This window comes from Ahaetulla prasina, chromosome 1 (genome assembly GCF_028640845.1).
Source record: "Ahaetulla prasina isolate Xishuangbanna chromosome 1, ASM2864084v1, whole genome shotgun sequence".
Lineage (NCBI taxonomy): Eukaryota > Metazoa > Chordata > Lepidosauria > Squamata > Colubridae > Ahaetulla > Ahaetulla prasina.
The window spans coordinates 294,014,505-294,035,018 of NC_080539.1; the positions used below are offsets into that span (position 1 = coordinate 294,014,505).

The 20,514-nt window shown below is 42.4% G+C and overlaps 1 protein-coding gene across 1 annotated transcript in view; it reads right to left on the reverse strand.

The window, feature by feature from the left end:
* SYT13 (synaptotagmin 13) overlaps nt 1-457 on the reverse strand; it is a 29,026-nt gene extending 28,569 nt beyond the window's left edge. The window contains exon 1 of the mRNA XM_058161718.1: nt 165-457. Coding sequence (XP_058017701.1) covers nt 165-347 — 183 coding nt within the window. The 5' untranslated portion in view covers nt 348-457. The remainder of the gene's footprint in view (nt 1-164) is intronic.
* Nucleotides 458-20,514: the final 20,057 nt, after the last annotated feature.

Consider the following 20,514-nt stretch of genomic DNA (forward strand, 5'->3'; position numbering starts at 1 on the left):
CCTTTGTATAGAAGTCACGCTACACCCTGAAATTCTGCAAACACAGACAATTGCTATAAATCTTAAATTATCCCATACCCTAGGTGACCTTGCTCAAAATCTACACTTGTTAAGCAACAGCATCTCTGAAAGAAGAGGAGAACAAAATCAACACACTGCTTTACCTGATGGAGTGCCTGAAGCACGCTAGGTTTGGCATTTTCCGTCTCCAGATCCCGTTCCTTGTCCGAGGATCCTTTCCCAGGTCGCTTATATTTGCAGAAGCAGGTAAGACCACATAAGGCAAGGAGGCTAGTAGCAGTCCCCAATGTAGCTCCCAGAGCAATCACTGGGACAGACAAAACCATTATCTCAGACTAGGAAGCCACAACTTTTATTCAGCCAGGGTGATCCTCATTCCTTGCTTTGCAGAACTGAGCCTGATCATAGCTTCTTTCAAAGCGTGCAGTAGATCCTCTCAAGCTGTTGATAGAGAAGAAACTATTGGATCCCTCCTGTTCTGTGAGATGATCCCATGCACTCACGATCCCTCCTGACAGTGTTTCTGGCTTAACGCTCCAAGGGAGCCACGCATAAGCAGAGAAAATAGTAATTCAAACGCCTGCAGCCCTTTAAGACTGCAAGCAGACAGCTTTTATTGAACTCATTCTCCAGCTCCACTGGGAAAAGTCTGATGTGCGATAGAATCAGACGTCAGCAAGAAAGGGGGTGGGCCATGCTGGCCAACTCACAAAAAAAGTATTTCCAAATCTATGAATGACCCCTTAAAGGAACAAGCAACAAGCCTGCTTTAAAAACTGTCAAGGCTACTGTTGCTATCTTAATGTAAAATTACATCATGATGTAACACCAAAACAACAAAGTTGTTGGATTGACACCTGTATACAGATGGCATTTTTTTTAAAGGCATGACAAGCGAGGCCAGTATGCATATAAAAATTAGCAACAATGGGATCTCTGCACATTTAGGGGCATCAAAATGGCAGGTGTCATTCAACAGGACAAGTGTAAAATGATGCATATTAGTGTCAAAATTTCTAACTACTCACACAACCTAAGGGGGCCAGAACTCACAGTGACTAATGAGGAAAAGCATTTTGGAATAATGATAAACAGTCAATGAAGGTGTTCACACAGTAAACATCTCCTGTAAAAAAAAAGCCAGCAGCATGTTAGGGATAATGAAAAACAGTACTAGAAATAGAGATGCCAACATTATAATGATTAATATAAATTGATGGTGCAACCACTTTTAATTCAATTTTAATGTATTTATTTTTATCCCACCTTTATTATTTTTATTAATAATTCAAGGCGGCAAACATACCTAATACTTCCTCCTCCTATTTTCTCCACAACAACTCTGCAAGGTGAATTAGCCCGGCCCCAAATCATCCAGCTGGCTTTCATGGTTAAGGCAGAACTATAACTCACTGTCTCCTGGTTTTTAGACTAGTTCCTTAATTACTTGTCCAAAGTGGCATCTGGAATATTGTGTACAGTTCTGGTTGCTGTACCTTAAAAAGGATGTAGTGGAACTAGAGAAGGTTCTAAGGAGGGAAATTAAGAAGATCAAGGAAAGGTTGTGACGTTTGGGACTTTTTAGTCTAGGAAAGAGATGAATGAGAGGGGTGCAATTGAAATGTACAAAATTATGGATGATGTGGATAAAGTGGCAAGGAGAAGCTATATTCCCATTCCCCAAATGTTAACTCTGAAGGTCACCCCCTGGAATTGAATCCTGGAAGAACCAAGACAGAAAAAATTGACACAATTATCAAATTTTGGAATTTGCTACCATAAGTTGTGGTGCTGTCTATCAGCTGGGTTGATTTCAGAAAAGAGGTGGATCAATTCATGGAAATCATGGGGATTAATGGCTATCAGTCTCAAAGACAATACGGTTGCTTCTAAAGACCATATTTTGGGAGACTAGTGGGTTTCTTTGTGCAGTTGGCTACTGTGACTGCTGGACTAAATGGAGTAGGCATTCAATCCATCAGGGCACTGCTTATTTCTTAACAGAGGGGAAAAAAGGTAAGGAATCACACTTTTTGAACATAAAAGCAAAATACTGATTTAGCGAATGAGATCAGTCTGAACTGAAGCTGTTGTGAACTATTGTCAAACCGCAACTAGTTTTCCTTCAGGATTTTGCCTGTGGAATTGTGGTAGAATTAAAGGAGCTGTACTTTTTCCTGGGTTTACTGAGTAAAAAAGTAAGTTTGCAGAGTTCCTCAGCAAAGCTGGCTGAGGAACTGGGAGTTGAAGTCCACAAGTCTTAAAGGGACCAAGGTTGGAGACCCCTGGTTTAAACTGTCCTAACTGAACATGTCAGAAATCCATCATCCTGATAATTCAGACCATCATTCCAGAAACCAAACATCTTTGCTGATACCACATCTAAAGTCAATCATTCTCCTACTCTCATATATTTTTTCCTATAGCTGTGAATCATCAATTACCATTTCAGTTATTATTCTCTTCTTGAAAATCTCAGCTATATTCTCTCTAACCTTCAGATATCTGGTCTCTTTTTCCTGTTCCACAGGACCATTCAACTCTTCCACAAAGGTTCATAATTTCTTCCAAGGTCTCCCCCAAGCTCCTGAGCTTTACAGCCACTTGTTTTTAATTGTCTCTTTTATTCACTAGGCTTGGTCCTTTTTTCTGTCATCTTCTGTTGTAATTCCTCCTTTGCTTGCCCTGATAAGCATTCATCTTTCCTTATGTATTTAAGTGTGGCTCCTCAAATACTTTGGTCACCTAATGCAAAGGAAAGATTCACTGGAGAAGAGCCTAATGTTGGGAAAGATTGAGGGCAAAAGAAGAAGGGGACGACAGAGGATGAGGTGGCTGGATGGAGTCACCGAAGCAGTAGGCGTGAGCTTAAATAGACTCCAGAGGATGGTAGAGGACAGGAAGGCCTGGAGGAACATTGTCCATGGGGTCATGATGGGTCAGACATGACTTGGCAACTAAAAACAACAACAACCTCCTGTTCCAATCCTCTTTTTTTCCTTCAGGTACTCTTGCAAGAAAATATACTGCAAATGTATTTCAAATACATTTTAATTGTTTTCAAGGAGAAATATAAACTTGCCAGACTGAAGTACTCGTCTTCATTCTTAAGGCATTACTACACAGGTTTTTTTATTTTCTCTATCATCCTTTCTTAGGTTAGTCGATCTCCATTTAGAGAGAGAGTTTAATAGAAACCTATCCTTAAACTCTTCTGCCAAATTCCTCTTCTTTTTATTTAATCAATAGTGATCTCATTAAAAAATAATTAGCATGACTAGAAATAAAGATGAACCAGCTACTTGTACCTTTCAGTGTGTCTCTACAAATAATTTTATCAAGAGTGTCATGGCCTACTTCTCAAACAGAAGGGGAGATGGTAACTCTTTTGCTTGGATTTATCTTTTCAGACTGAAGGTAGAGCATATGTGGTACCATGGTCCTTCTAATACTTATGTGTCATTCATACAACTAGAAAATAAGTTTGTCAGATTTTCCTCTGATAATAGTTTTCATATGTAAAGAGATTGGTTGGTTAGTTGGTTGGTTGGTTGGTTGGTTGGTTAGTTGGTTGGTTGATGAAGCATTGATTTTATATGAAACCCCACTTGCGTTCTGAAATGGGATTTCATCATTATCTTCTTCATCATCATCTTTATAATGTACTATTAAATAAGATGCATAATGAGCAATAGTTCAACATACAGCTATGATAGCGGAATAGTAAAGACAACAGGTATTTATAATTTTTTACATACTGTAATAACATTACAAAAGCAGGACAACATAGTAAAAAACTAATTTATAGCAATTAAAATAGCAAAGCTATTTAAGACAGATGCATCACCATATTGCCCAAAATTGTCAGCAAAACAATTCAATATAACTTCTAAAATTTACATGTTGTCTGGTAATTAATGATCAGGTTTACAGTATGGCTCAAAATGCATTCAGTTTCTTCTGCACTCTCAGCTGAAATATGTATGTTTTTAAACAATTCTTACATATTGTATGTCAAACACTCCCCCCCCCAAAAAAAAATTCAGATAACACCAAATCTGTTATTCTTTTGCAAGGCACTGAAGACTGGGCTATTTCTCCAGGCACTTGGGTCAGGGAGTTGGTGAGCTTTGTTTCTATTGATGGTGAGTTGGATTAACAGTTTATCCTTGGGCAGTAGGGACTTATTTTTGGTGGCTATTTTGTTGTAATCTTCTAGAGAGTCACTTTGTGAGATGTGTGGCTACATAAATCACATAAATAATAAGTTGTCCAAAGAGTAACCAGAGGGAAGTGATCTCAAAATCTAAGGCCAGATACTAGAAGCTCTTTGGCATGAAGAGACTCAGAGGAAAAAGGCTCAAGCAAAAATGCCAATGAGACTGGATAAGTAACCCAAGTAGGGGTCCATCAAGAAATAAGAGGAAAATGGAAGATGTGGTCTTACAGAAAATCTCTTGAAGGGATCTAAGCTCTACCACATCTATCCGACTAAGAAATGAATACCATGTAGATTGTAGATCAATACTACTTTTACCCTAACAGCTATTATAAGAGAATCTTTCAAGTCTAAATAAGGTCCCTCCACCTCCCTTTATCTTCATGTGAACTGGGGAGGGGCTTGACTAGGTCTTTTTGTCAAATTATGTTTTTGCCCTGGACTCAAGTCTCTTCTTTGTAATTGTTGCCCTGGCCATTAATGGCTCCAGTTCTGTCCTTCAAGGCCATTCTCTTTTACCTTTACAAGAGTATATAGAAACCCTTATGAAGAAATGTAAGAGAGATTTCATAGAATCAACTTACGCCTGAACAAGATGACGAATTGAGAAAGGATTTCAAGCTCCCCCACTTCTGATTCTCTTTGGTATTGGGGAAGAGAGATCCTGTCAGGCTTTCAAGTTCTTGCCATTATTGCCCTATAATCATGTCTTGGGATTCCATATCATACAAGGCATATACAAAAAAGGAGAAGGTCAAAAGAACATGAGGCAGACCCAGAAGAAGATGAAGAGACAACATCAAAGATACACTACAACAGCATCAAATAACATTGCTTGAGGCCTTCAGAGGAGCAAGAACCAGAACTTTTTATCTCCCTTGACACCTGAAGCAGTAAAAGAGGAAGTAAAGAAGAAGAATAAAGTAAAGTTTCAATGGTTCATGTGATGCTCCCTGACCTGCCTACCTAGAAGATTATCAGGAGTTGAAGGTCCCTATAGGTATAAAAAATATGGAGAAACTCCAGAAGATTCAAGTCAGATTGAATATCACTGGATATTCTAGAGTCTGGGCCCAGAATAAGATGAAAAAGGCCAAAGTGAGAAGACCTGACACAGGTTCACCACTGCTGGTACTGCTTCTGAGAAATAAAACATTTAAAGCAGAAATTTCTGGGCTTTATTTTTTTCATTTTACAGACCAAATAGCCAAGCATCCTCTATGTATGTGAGGGTCTTCCCAAATAGGATATTGCCATTTGCATTGCCATCGGCATGGCAGTTTCATAAAATATTCATCTATGATAATTGTCAGTCATCTTTCTTATGTTGAAGTCAGATATTAAGAGTACAAGGATGGAGTGGTACATTGAAGAACAGGGAGACAGAATAAAGATTTGAGGCAGCAACTATAAAGCTGCAATTGGAATAAATCTACAGGTTGACAGCTGAGGGGAGAGGGAAGTAATTAGGGTTGAAGCAGCTTGCTATGCCAGCAGAGAAGCTCTGCTTTTGTGTCTTTGGAGGATAACAGAGTCAATCAGTGCCAAAGTGCTTCAGATCAAGCAGTTCTGCCTATTCAAAACATTTTGCTGACTGGTGTGGAACCAAATATATAACTTGCTGTATTTGTAGAAACATTTATTTGTTACCTATTATTTTCCAAATGATTTTCCAAATGAATTTACAGCAACAGTGATAACAAAACACAATTCAATTCTATAGGGACAAAAAGATGAAATACCAACAAAATGTCATCATTCAAAGTTTGGTGACAAAGAGTTCTAATTACTATTCCTCTAAGAACATAAGAACATTGGTCCCTAATAAAGGACCAGGATAACTACTCCTGAGAATTTGCTAATAGAATCTGCCCTTTAGAAATCTTGTCTCGCAATACTGCCAACTCTCTTTGTGTAGAGATGTTTTTTTTTATTTATTTTTGTCACAACAGTATACACAAACAATTGTCATAGATAAAACAACATATTTTGAAGAAAATATATACATATATGTAAAAAAAATGCATCAACTATATCAATTTGATATGATGAAGGGACAGGAACAGTAGGCACTTTTGTTGAAGGTTTTTCATGATGTTTTTCATGATGTTTTTCATGATGTTTTGTTGAAGGTCTTTCATGATGATGGAGAGATCCATGCAGAAGGAGATGCTCTTAAGATATACCAGTCCCAAACTATTTGGGGATGAAGTTGGCACTGGAAATTAACTGGAACCATTGTGCTGCTGATACAAAACCAGTGTAATTTGATGAGCAATAGCAATAGCACTTAGACTGATATACCCTCTCTAAATGGTTTACAGAATCAGCATATTGCTTCCAACAATCTGGGTCCTAATTTTACCATCCTTGGAAGGATGGAAGGATGAGTCAACCGTGAGCCATTCAGAATCAAGCTCCTGGAGTGAGCAGTGAGTTAGTCTGCAGTTCTGCATTCTAACCACTGCGCCACCATGGCTCTGTAGATTTGAAAAGTAATGGCTGAGAGTATTATCATTGCTGTATATTGTATCTGTTTTAGTTTCTGAAAAATATTGAAGGCAGTTCCATGATAAATTCCAATAATCTAATGGTAATAAGAGAACTAATTTAATCTGGTGTTTAAGGTAGGTGGACTAGGAGTGGGGAAACATGAATGAGAAGGACTAGTCCTTCTTTCTTGGCCTTAGGAAAAAGCCAGTGGCAAACTGTAATGTATCTTTAAATGTTTTGGCGGGAAACAAGCACGTTGCTGATTGGTTGAAGCCGCCGGCTAAACTGTATTTAAGGAGAGGTTTTTCCCCAGCCCGGTTGCTGGGTTCACCCTATAGTAAAGAGCTGTTGTCACTATCCTGGTCTCCTGCCTCGTTATTGCCCGAATCTAACACTGGCGACGAAGGTGGGATCTCGAGGCTAAAAAAGCACCAGGAACGAGCTGAACGCACGAAAGAACCGAACCCAGCAAATTCAGGGCGGAAACGCAGAGATGGCCAGCTACACACCGCCCGCGCCGTTTGACCCATCCAAGGAGAAATGGGGAACGTACATGACCCGTTTCGAGAGCTTCCTCGAGGCGAACGAACTGCAAGGAGTTCCAGATAACAGAAAAAGGGCATATTTCCTGAGCCACTGCGGTCCCGAGGTCATCGACATTGCAGAAGCCCTGGCAGAGCCAACGCCGGTACAATCGGTACTGTGGCAAACTCTGCAGAACCTATTGAAGAACCATTTCGCGCCAACACCGTCCAAATACGTGCAACGTTTTGAATTTGGAGAGCGCAGACAGCAAGAGGGCGAGTCCATCAGCGATTACATGGCCGCCCTAAGGAAAGCCTCTAAATACTGTGGGTACAGAGATTTGGATGAGGAACTGTTGGAGCAACTCATCCGTGGGGTCAGGGACATTCGTTTGCGGAGGCGGCTGCTATCCAAGAGCAACCTAACGCTGGCAAACGCTCTGGACGAAGCCAGAGCTCATGAGATGTCCACCCTAGCAGCAGAAACCCTACAAAAGCCGCTCACACCAATGGCGAGCGCAAAATCAACTCCGGTCCACAACGAAGAAATCCAGACCGAATCAGACGGCGAGGATGAGGAAGGAGTTTTCCACACCGGGAGAATGAGCAAAGAAGACCGGGATGCGGAAGTTGCGGAGGGCAACACCAGCGTCAACAATGCAAGTTCAAGGACGCTACATGTCGGCGGTGCGAGAAGAAGGGGCACCTGGCTCAAGTCTGTCGAGCACCCCAACCTTCCCGCCGAAAATTCAAACCAACCAATCAGAGCGCGGGATCGGCAAGGCGACCCGTGATTGGTCAAAACAAAAAGGGCGCGAAGTCAAATCGAACGACCGTGATAGTGGGTCGTGCAGCAACCCGCGTAGAGAAGAAAATCTTCACAAAACCGAAAATCGAAGGAGTACCATGCCGACTGGAAGTGGACACAGGGTCAGCGATCACAATCATGTCCTGGGACACTTTTGCGAAAGCTTTGCCGAAAATCGCCAAACGCAAACTGCAAACACAGAGGCTAAAAGTTCAAGACTACCAAGGGAATCGCATCCCTGTTCGAGGGACAACCTCCGTCCGCGTCGAGTACGGACCACACAAGAAGACCCTGCCCATCACGATAGTCGAAGGGACCCTGCCAAGTTTGTTGGGACTAGACTGGTTCCGTGCGTTGGGCATGGGAGTGACTGGCATCTACAGAAATGACTTTAACCTAAAGGACACACTCATGGACGAATTCGAAGATGTTTTCAAAGACTGCCTGGGCAAGTACAAGGGGACCCCTATCTCATTCAATTTAGACCCCCAGGTAGCCCCCATACGGTTGAAAGCTAGGAGGGTTCCTTTTGCCCTTAAACCCAAGATTGACAGGGAGATAGACAAACTCATCAGTCAGAGGATATTAGTGCCAGTCGATCACGCAAAGTGGGAGACGCCAATCGTCACCCCAGTGAAACCAGATGGGTCAGTTAGAATCTGCGCTGACTACAAGGCAACGTTAAACAAAGCCTTGCAAAAAAGCGCTTACCCGGTCCCCGTGGTGCAACATTTGCTGCACTCACTTGGGCAAGGGCACGTTTTTGCCAAATTAGATTTGGCCCAAGCCTATCAACAACTGCCTGTAGACGCCAACACAGCCGAAGCCCAGACAATTGTGACTCACAGAGGTGCTTTCAAGTGTACCCGGTTACAGTTTGGGGTGAGTGTGGCACCTGGTCTATTTCAAAATTTAATGGAGCGACTTCTGCAAGGGCTCCCGGGGGTAGTCCCCTATTTTGATGATGTATTGATATCAGCCGAAAATTTAGAAGAATTGGGGGAGCGTTTGAGAAAAGTTTTGGGCATTTTCCGGTCAGCCGGTCTAAAGGTTAAAGTGAACAAATGCCAAATAGGGGTAGAATCCGTAGAGTTCTTGGGCTACAGAATAGACAAGGAAGGAATCCACCCCACTGAGAGCAAGGTCAAGGCAATAAGAAAGGCCCCAGCGCCCAAAAACAAAACAGAACTACAGGCATTCCTGGGTCTAGTGAACTTTTACGCGGTCTTTTTGAAAAATAAGGCAACCGTTGCCGAGCCGCTACATAAGTTACTGGGAAAGAATACTGTTTGGTCTTGGGGAAAGACGGAAGCAAGGGCTTTCGAAGCAGTAAAAAACCTACTCTCGAGCAATAGCTTACTGATCCAGTATCATAGCAAAATGCCATTGGTATTAGTTTGCGATGCTTCCCCTTACGGGGTGGGTGCGGTGCTCAGCCACAGGCTTCCAAATGGCACAGAAGCCCCAATAGCCTTCTACTCCAGAACGATGTCCTCGACAGAGAGGAACTATAGCCAGTTGGATAAGGAAGCTCTAGCTATAGTATCAGGGGTAAAAAAGTTTCACGAATACGTTTTTGGTAGAGATTTTGAAATTGTTACAGACCACAGACCACTTTTAGGGTTACTGGCTGGCGACCGCCCAACGCCTGTGGCGCTTTCGCCCCGATTGACCCGATGGACTATCTTTTTAGCCGCCTACTCCTATAAACTGCGGCATCGGCCAGGAAAAGAGTTGGGGCATGCGGACGCGTTAAGCAGATGCCCACTGCCAGGGGCGATCGAGGACCCCACTCCGGGGACGCCCATACTGTTAATCGACTCTCTGGACTCTGGCCCAGTCACGTCTAAGGAGGTGGCTCGGGCGTCATACCGGGACATTATTTTGAGAACTGTACTTGGTTGGGTACAAAGAGGGTGGCCCGCTGCGCCGGGCGAGCGTTTTAAAGAGTTTGTAAAGAAACGTGGGGAACTTTCGGCTCAAGGGGGGTGCCTGCTATGGGGGGATCGAGTGGTGATCCCAGAGAAATTGAGGAAAAGGGTGTTGGATCTCCTCCACGAGGGTCACCCAGGGATCGTGAGGATGAAGGGTCTAGCGAGAAGCTATGTGTGGTGGCCTTTAATGGACTCGGAAATTGCTGAAAGGGTAGGGAAATGCCAGGCCTGCCAGGAGTCCAGACCACTACCCCCAACGGCCCCGGTTCGGGAATGGGAGAAACCCCAAGGGCCCTGGTCTAGAATCCACATTGATTTTGCTGGCCCCTTCCACGGTCAAACCTTTCTGGTAGTAGTCGATGCCTACTCCAAATGGCTGGAAATCATTCTCATGAGATCCATGACAGCCGAGGCCATGATCTCAGTCCTACGACACCTATTTGTAACCCATGGGTTGCCCGACACGTTAGTATCTGATAACGGCCCGCAATTCACGGCAACCCAGTTTGAGGAGTACTTGGCAGAAGAGGGCATCCGGCATGCCCTCTCGGCGCCCTTCCACCCTGCGACGAATGGCCTTGCAGAGCGTTTCGTCCGGAGCGCAAAAGAGGCATTGTCCAGACTCAAGCCAGGCGACTGGCAAACAAAAATCGATGTTTTCCTGGCCGTCCAACACAGAACCCCCTGTGTCACAACCGGCAGAAGCCCAGCAGAATTATTAATGGGCCGAAAGCTCAGGTGCCCACTAGACCATTTAAATCCAAACTATACACCGGAGGGTTACAAGGGGGGACTCGAAAAAACAAGAGGAATGGACATAGGCGACCGAGTGTGGGCACACAACTATGGTGAAGGCCCGACATGGGTAGCAGGAAAAATCCTAAACATAACAGGTCCAAAATCATACTTGGTGGAGATAAAAGACGGCCGGGTATGGAGGCGCCACATAGACCAAATAAGAAAACGCATAGCCGAACAATCCGAATTAGACGAAACAGGCCCTGACTATACAATGTTTGAATCCACAGCTGACTCAAACCCGGGAAAATCGCAGGACTTATCTGAGTTCCAGGAGGTCCAGCGACGCCAACAGGTTCCATTAGAAAACAGCAGGGACGACTCGGCAAATAATCCAGGGCCGGATGGCCTAGAGGAGGAGCTGAGAGGAGCAAACAGCCCCTCCGCTCAGCTTGACCCACTCCCAGGGAATGAATTGCGCAGGTCCGAAAGAGTCAGGAGACGCCCAGTCTATTTGCGTGATTACGTTGACAAATAATATGTAAATATCATGTAAATATTGGTAAAGTGTTTTCTGGGAGGGAAGGAGTGTAATGTATCTTTAAATGTTTTGGCGGGAAACAAGCACGTTGCTGATTGGTTGAAGCCGCCGGCTAAACTGTATTTAAGGAGAGGTTTTTCCCCAGCCCGGTTGCTGGGTTCACCCTATAGTAAAGAGCTGTTGTCACTATCCTGGTCTCCTGCCTCGTTATTGCCCGAATCTAACACAAACCACTAGTGAAAATGTTGCCAAGAAAACTGCAGTAACATCTTTATTTGGTTGCCAACGGTCAACACTGACTTGAACACACACACACACACACAGACCGGGGGGGGACGGGACTGGAATCCCCACAAATAATTGGTGAACTTATCATGTCTTTTCAGTTCAATTCTATCTTATGTCCCTATTTGCCATTAATTGCATTTTTTTCTTAAATGTCCACATTCTATGGACAAGATACCCAGAATTAAGGATGAAGGTGTCCAGCAAGGTACTTTGGGTGCATGTATCACAACAAGGAAGCACGTTAGATTCTTTTGGGATCATTCCTTTCCTCACTCTTTAAGAAGAGTATTGCAGAATCATGAATCAGGAAACAGTGCAGAATCTTAAGGCCAAAAATGTTTTCTGCTTAAAAAAAAAGGCAGAAAAACCTCTGAGCTTTCCAAGGTCAGTGGGGAGGAATCTGAATTCATCACATTTCATTGTTTTCTGCCTTCAGATATCCATTACTGCCATCTGCCTGCTATTCATATAAGTAATGCTTAAAACCATGACAGGTCTCACATCCCTCCCATCACTTCATGGTTTATGAAAGGCTGAATTGCAGCCTGTAATGCAAATTAGAGAGGGAAATCTCAATAGGGAATCATAGGTATCTGAAGCTATTTGGCTTTTGCCCATGAACTCAGCAAAAGTCTCACATTGCATTAAATCCAAATGTGGTTTGAGTGGTTTGCTTCTTGCTGTGAACCCAGCTAATGTAAGTTCAGTCAATAAATTGTGAATAAGTCAGTCTGTGAAGCCAACAGTAGCAACACAGAGAAACTGGGCAGGAAAAAAAGAGTAACTATGTGGATGATTTAGCTGGATTGTGAAGCCATTGAAATTATTTATGAAACTAAGAGCTATGGTGGCCCAGTGGTTAGAATGCAGTATTGCAGGCTACTTCTGCTGACTACCGGCTGCCAGCAGTTCGGCAGTTTGAGTCTTACCAGCTCAAGGTTGACTCACCCTTCCATCCTTCTGAGGTCACTAAAATGAGGACCCAGATTGTTGGGGGCAATATGCTGACTCTGTAAACTGCTTAGAGAGGTCTGTGAAGCACTATGAAGTGGTATATAAGTCTAAGTGCTATTGCTATTTAAGCATATAGAGTGGCTCCAACTTAATTATCGTCCGGTCTCCAACCTTCGCTTTGCGGCGAAGGTTGTAGAGAGTATGGTGGCATATCAGTTTCCCCTGCACCTGGAGGAAACTGTCTATCTGGACCCGTTCCAGTCCGGCTTCCGGCCCGGTTACAGCACTGAGACGGCTTTGGTCGCATTGGTGGATGATCTCTGGAGGGCCAGGGATAGGGGTTGTTCCTCTGCCCTGGTCCTATTAGACCTCTCAGCGGCTTTCGATACCATCGACCATGGTATCCTGCTGCGCCGGTTGGAGGGATTGGGAGTGGGAGGCACCGTTTATCGGTGGTTCTCCTCCTATCTCTCCGACCGGTCGCAGACGGTGTTGACGGGGGGGCAGAGGTCGACCCCGCGGCGCCTCACTTGTGGGGTGCCGCAGGGTTCGATTCTCTCGCCCCTTCTGTTCAACATCTATATGAAGCCGCTGGGTGAGATCATCAGTGGCTTCGGTGTGAGGTACCAGCTGTACGCTGATGACACCCAGCTGTACTTTTCCACACTGGGCCACCCCAATGAAGCTATCCAAGGGCTGTCCCGGTGTTTGGAAGCCGTACGGGTCTGGATGGGGAGAAACAGGCTCAAGCTCAATCCCTCCAAGACGGAGTGGCTGTGGATGCCGGCATCCCGGTACAGTCAGCTGAGTCCACGGCTGACTGTTGGGAGCGAGTCATTGGCCCCGATGGAGAGGGTGCGCAATTTGGGCGTTCTCCTGGATGAACGGCTGTCTTTTGAAGACCACTTGACGGCCGTCTCCAGGAGAGCTTTCCACCAGGTTCGCCTGGTGCGCCAGTTGCGCCCCTTTCTAGACCGGGATGCCTTGTGCACAGTCACTCACGCCCTTGTGACGTCTCGTCTGGACTACTGCAATGCTCTCTACATGGGGCTCCCCTTGAGGGGCATCCGGAGGCTACAGTTAGTCCAGAATGCAGCTGCGCGGGTGATAGAGGGAGCCCCTCGTGGCTCCCGAGTGACACCTATCCTGCGCAGGCTGCACTGGCTACCTGTGGCCTTCCGGGTGCGCTTCAAGGTGTTGGTGAACGTCTTTAAAGCGCTCCATGGCATAGGGCCGGGTTATCTACGGGACCGCCTGCTGCTACCGAATGCCTCTCACCGACCCGTGCGCTCTCACAGAGAGGGACTCCTCAGGGTGCCGTCGGCGCGACAGTGTCGTCTGGCGACACCCAGGGGAAGGGCCTTCTCTGTGGGGGCTCCCGCCCTCTGGAACGAACTCCCCCCAGGACTTCGTCAACTTCCGGACCTCCGAACCTTTCGCCGCGAGCTTAAAACTCACTTATTCATCTGCGCTGGACTGGGTTAGTTTTTTAAGTTTATGGGTTTTTTAATGGGTTTTTATTTTTAAATTTTAATTATGGCCAATTTAATAAGTTTTTTAACTGTATTTTAATATTTATAGTGTATTGTGTATTTTTTACTTGGCTGTGAACCGCCCTGAGTCCTTCGGGAGAAGGGCGGTATACAAATTTAAATAATAAATAAATAAATAAATAAATAATGAGTATTGCGCAAAAATCTTCTCTGAACTGTTAATCTAGGCACAGTACTAGACTAGATTCCCTCCAACTTCCCCAGTCCCTCTATGGGTCAGATTACAGTTCCCACCATTCACAGTCACATAGCTCTGGGGTGATGGGGAATTGCAATCTGAAACACTTGGAAGATATATGGTTGGGGAAAGGCTGGACAAAGACACACAATGAGACATGACAAGGGATTCAAGTCAGCTGATGTCAAAGTTATATCCTCCCTATAAATGTACAGATAGTTCTTGATTTATAATCCCAATTGGGGCCAGAATTTCCATTGCTGACCAAGTGTCATTGTTAAGTGAATTGCATCTTATTCTACAACCCCTTTTTGCCTCAATTGTTAAGCAAATCATTGCAGTTCTTAAGTGAACAATGTGGTCATTAAGCAAATTCAGCTTCTGCATTGACCTTGCTTATCAGAAGTTGGTTGGGAAGGTCACAAGTGGTACTCACATGAGGCCAGAACACTGCAAATGTTGTAAATACATCCCAGTTACTAGGTGCCCAAATTTTGATCATGGATGCTACCGCAATGGTTATAAATGCAAAGTCATTTTTTTTCAATGCTTCAAACAATCTCAAAACAAATGGTTGTAAGTCGAGGACTACTTGTATATGCCATTCCTGTAGTTACTATTCAGCACTTGCCAAATGAGAAACTCTTTCTCAGTTGCAGCCTCTGTTTCTTTTTTTGTCAATCTCACATTTCTCCACAAATCTTAGCATCTGTACAAGTTTGTACAAATGCCTTCAGTACAATATTTGAATTAAGTAAAATATATATTTTATCCCAATTCCTTGTTTTCTGCTAAATGGATGTTGTGAAAAATTGGTGAAAAGAGAATATATCCAACTAATATTCAGGATAGTATGATTAAGTAGTTAGTTTTTAAAGGCTGTTGCTGCTCTGAGAATATTAACAAGTTATTGTGATGCCTCTAAAAATGTTGGAGTTGCTTTTCCCTGAAAATGACTTATTTCAATTTCAATCACAAGTCTGAGCAAAATGGCTCATGCATATATATATAACTCTAGGTGGTACTGGAATTTAAAATAGATGGGATAAACACAATTGATCCTTTAGAGTGACAACACTATATCAAAAACACCATGAAATTTTCTTCCATAAACATGAAATTCTAAAGATTGTGGTGAATAAACACAATAGCTATAAATTCCATGAACTGAACTCTGGCATTCAAAATAATAATTCTGAGAAGTTCTAAACATACACGTGGCTACTGACCATTCTGTCATAGGGGAAATATCTGAAAATCTTCTGACTATAATAAATACAGGCATCTCGGTCAATGAAGGCCCCAATTCAGGAGGGTGAGGTACAAGAGGAGAGGCTTTAGATAAAATGCTCTTGAGGGAACTTTCATTTCCAGTGACTCTTTCTTCTTCTTGCAAATTTGCCTCATCCTATTTTAAATCAACCCTGACTGCTCTTTAGAAGGCCAGATCCTGAAGATGAAACTCAAATACTTTGGCCACCTAATGAGAAGGAAGGACTCACTGGAGAAGAGCCTAATGCTGGGAAAGATTGAGGGCAAAAGAAGAACGGGACGACAGAGAACGAGGTGGCTCGATGGAGTCACTGAAGCAGTAGGCATGAGTTTAAATGGACTCCAGAGGATGGTAGAGGACAGGAAGGCCTGGAGGAATGTTGTCCATTCCTCCAGGCCTTCCTGGATGGGTCGGACACGACTTCGCAACTAACAATAACAACAAAAATTTTAAATCATCCAAACAGAGGCCAAAAGTTTATAATGATCTGAAGATTGGTTTCTGCAGTTTGTTTTGTGCAGATAAAACATTAATCATGCCACTGTCAGTCTCCTGCCAGTGCCCTGATAGCTTTCACTAGGCAGGTGGAACAGGGATCTAATACTGAGTTGGCTAGATTTAACAGCACAGAGAATCCTATCCAATTCCTTAAGATATAGAAGCTCAATGTGATCACAGATAATCTTGCAAGAACTTTCTTCTGCCATCTCTGCTGGCTTTGTCAAGTCAGTGTCCACTTCTGGGTGAACGTTGAACAATTGTAACCTCTAAATGTTGTGGTTTGGTTTTCTAATAGGATCCAAGTGACTTTAAATAATACTGCTGGATGACTGTTTGTAGATGTGATAAGGATGGAACCTCTTTGCCATTCTTGCCGCTATGATAGGGGTTGTATAACTATTTTAATTTACATTTGTTCTTCATTTTTCATCAATGTCACTCCAGACGTCTCTTCTATCATTTCATCTTCCAGGATACCTAAGTAAATCAAGCATTTCCTTTGGGAAGGCTGGCAGCGAAATAACAAGTCTACAGAGTATGTGGCATGCACACAGACACACAGACACACACACGCTTCATATTCCAGTGCTTGATCAAGAACCAGAACCTCAAGAAAACTGCCTGCCAGGTCTTCTAGAAAATCCTGAAGGAACCTGTGGAAATCCAAAGAATCCATTAGGTACCTGGGGTAAACCATTCAAATGGGTCTGAACTCTCTGTGGAAGTCCATATGGTTGGCCACTTCCATAGAATCTAGAGAATGGTAGGATGACAAGGACCTGATAGAAATATCTTCCATCCACAGATCAAATCTCAGTGCTTTTAAACATGCCCTGCTCAGATCAATGACCACCTTCATAAAACTGTGATGTTTAGGAACAGTGGTGGGTTTCAAAATTTTTTACTACTGGTTCTGTGGGTGTGGCTTGGTGGGCGTGGCATGGCTTGGTGGACGTGGTTTGGTGGGCATGGCAGGGGAAGGATATTGTAAAATCTCCATTCCCACCCCACTCCAAGAGAAGGATACTGTAAAATCTCCATTCCCACCCCAATCCAGGGGAAGGTTATTGTAAAATCCCCATTTCCTCCCAATCAGCTGGGACTTGGGAGGCAGAGAATAGATGGGGGCAGGGCCAGTCAGAATTTTTATTACCGGTTCTATGAATTATTCAAAATTTCCGCTACCAGTTCTCCAGAACTGGTCAGAACCTACTGAAACCCACCTCTGTTCAGGAACTCATTAGCCGTCTCCATCCCATGACCAAACAAATTGTTGTCTCCCAAACCCATCAGCCTGAGGAGCTCCAATGCTAATCGTGTAGAGAGGTCCAGCACTTCAGGCAGGATTGAAGTTTAGCAGTATGATAACCAGCATAGTAGCAATAACTCCCAGCTGGTATTTTGAGCCAGTAACACAAATAAAATCTTACATCTCATTATCTGTGAAAAGTGTCTCTGCTCATCCATAGAGTTTTTCAAGCAGTAATTTACATTCCTTCTCTACTGCCATAGGTTGAATGGCATTACTGATTTAGATGTGGGAGAAAGATTGATGGCAAAACAAGAAGCGGTTTGAGGGGGGGAGGTAATCCAGAAGACCTTGGAGAACAGAGATGCCTGGTGTGCTGTGGTCCCTGGGGTTGCAGGGAATCGAGCACGACTACAGCAACAACAAATTATTTGAAATCCAGATGAGCCTGTGATCTCTAACCTCTCTCTGCCTAACAGTAGTTAATCATTTCTCTCCTGTCCTCGCTTCAAACCTACTCGCCCCTCAGGGTAAATCTTAGAGACACCTGTCTCATCCCACCTCTGTTATTATTCACATCAAGCTCTCATGCTAATATTAAGCTACAGTTTACAACCAAAACTTTATGGTATTCTTTCTGTTAACAAAAAGGGGAAAATTACATGCACTGGCATGTATACAGAGAGATAAAAGCAGATGATTTTAAGGAGAGACTGGCTCTGACAACCAAATATTGGGGATTTGGTGCTTTCTGACTGCATGCAAATACCTGTATCTTCAGGACATGAGAATTTTTGGAAATAATCTACAATTTATTTTTAGAAATTAGTGTGTTTTTCATTTTGACAATTTCTGTCTGGGCTCAGGAGGAAAGGCAAGCAATTTCTGAGGCTTTTAGTGATTCCTCCATTACTATAGATTTGGACAGAAAATCCGTCTAAAACTGAATTGCAAAGGTGTGCAGAAACAGGAAAAGATCAGGACAACAGTTGCTCCTGGTAAGAACATTTATTTTTAGGTATCATTTGTCTTCTGCTGCCACCAAGAGGTGATAAATGGTTATAAACCATCTAGCATTTGCTTATTAGTAAGCCTATACTTATCTGAGTGGCTAAAATGATAGAAAATCTTGTGGCATTTTGAAAATTAATACATGTACCATAGCACAGTTTTGGGTTGTACTTCATCAGTACAAACTTGATCTCTTCTGGAGCTGAAGTGAGCTTATCCGTCAAGAACGTTGGCAATATTTGAAGAATTGTACCGTTTAAAATCAAAGAAATATTACACACAACACTACATAAAATTCCTGATATAAAATTCCTCTAAAATCTATTAAGACAAGTGTATGTTTGTGTGTGTGATACAAGTTTGGGTATATAGATTTTAGATGGCTTATACTATAAAAAGCATAATGACAAATGATTAATTAAAAAAAGTAAAGCTTATAGTACCTAATTGAGGTACTTCTAAACCTTGTGGAAGAGCATCATTTTTATAGCTTTCCCTAAAGTCAATAGGGAGGCAAGATTTTTTACAGTGAGGAATTTTCAAGCTATCCTTAACCCCATGTGTTACCCCAATCTCCCAAATTTGGACAACCCATGATGCTATTTCTCCCCAAGCACATACTGAGTAGGCAGATTGCCATAAGAAGGAGATAAACTAAAGATAGCTGCAGATTAAACCCATAATAACTTTATAGGTAACAACTGGAATTTGGAATTGGGCCAGGAAGCCGTCCAACAATCATTGCAACTCTCTAAAGGTAGGTGTTATTATTCTGAGAAATCTCTTAGTATCAATCAGCAGATGTGAAACTAAATTTTGTTCCAACTGTGGCTTCCAGGTTGTGTTCAAGAGCTGAACCATGTAATGCAAATTGCTGTAGTCATTTTATTTTGACTGATTCACAGACAGTGCTAAACCTCCTTAAATGGCATGCTATTAACCAAAGTCTTTCTAAATTGTATTGAACAGCTTGTAATCAAATTACTTCCATCTGTACAAATGTCCATTTGGGTAAAAATATTGGATATGAATATTTAAAACTGCTTATCTTTAGAATTACAGATGTATTTATATTAATCCCAAAGTGTGTATTTGTGTGTATGTGTGTGTGTATGTGCTTGCTTTTGTGTGGTTTCTGTTTTTAGAGAGGTTTCCTTTAGTTCTGTTGAACATTGTAAATTTAAATAAAAATTAAAAATTAAAAAAAGATAAAGGCACTTTTATATTATTGCAGTTAATGCGATTAATAATGCCCTGCTGATTATGAATATTGTTGAGCAATGCGTAAAATTTTCTTTCTTAGCTGGAAATAAATATTCATAAATGTGTTTCTGACTATGGTTAGTATTTAATTGGATCGCTATTACATTCATTAGGATGCTAATAATTAAACCTTGCTGAAGAAACACCTCTCAAGCCATTCTAAACATAAAAGCAGAAAATAAAAATAACTGGAAAATGATTAAAAGGCAATTTTTATTTCTACTCAGAAGATTCACATATTATTTGCAGCTACTTGAAAATCATCTATTCCCTGGTGTTAATTTTCCAAGCTGAACTCATGCCACCAATAATTAATGAGATCTAACTTCACATGTTGTTTAAAAAAAATTGCATTTCTGTAATCCTTAGGGGGGGTTTTGGCCTCGTGTGCACCCTCCTCTTCCAAAAAAGCAGTGTGCATATAATGAGGTCATGAGGTCATACTTTAATTTCTGTCTTTTTCTGTGTCCCTCTGTTACTCACACAGACAATCTTGTTGCGGAGTTTCTTCTATCATTCTGCTGGGTCGCATAGCAAATATCTGCAGCGAATGGGAATACACTGTTTTGTTTCCACATAAGAGAAGTGTGTATTTTTGTGTGCTTTTTCACATATTTTTATATTAGTTAAACAGTAATAATAGCAGCAATAATAATGTAGTTTGCTATTTGAAAATGTTAATATGTTATTTAAAGCTGATTTAATTTCAGTCAGTTTAAGGTGGTGTTTTTAAAGATAATACATTTGAACACAATCAAATGTCACAATGTGTCTATATCTACAGAACTGTCAAGTTGTAATATTTTCTGTGCCTTTCTATGGAATTGAAATTTGTATTTTGAAGAAGCAGGATATGAAGAATATTGATTCCTTTGAACTTTGGTATTCAAGAAGACTCCTGAAAATACCCTTTTGTTTTCTATAATGACCCACCAGGTGACTCCAGGATTCCCCACAGAATGAGAT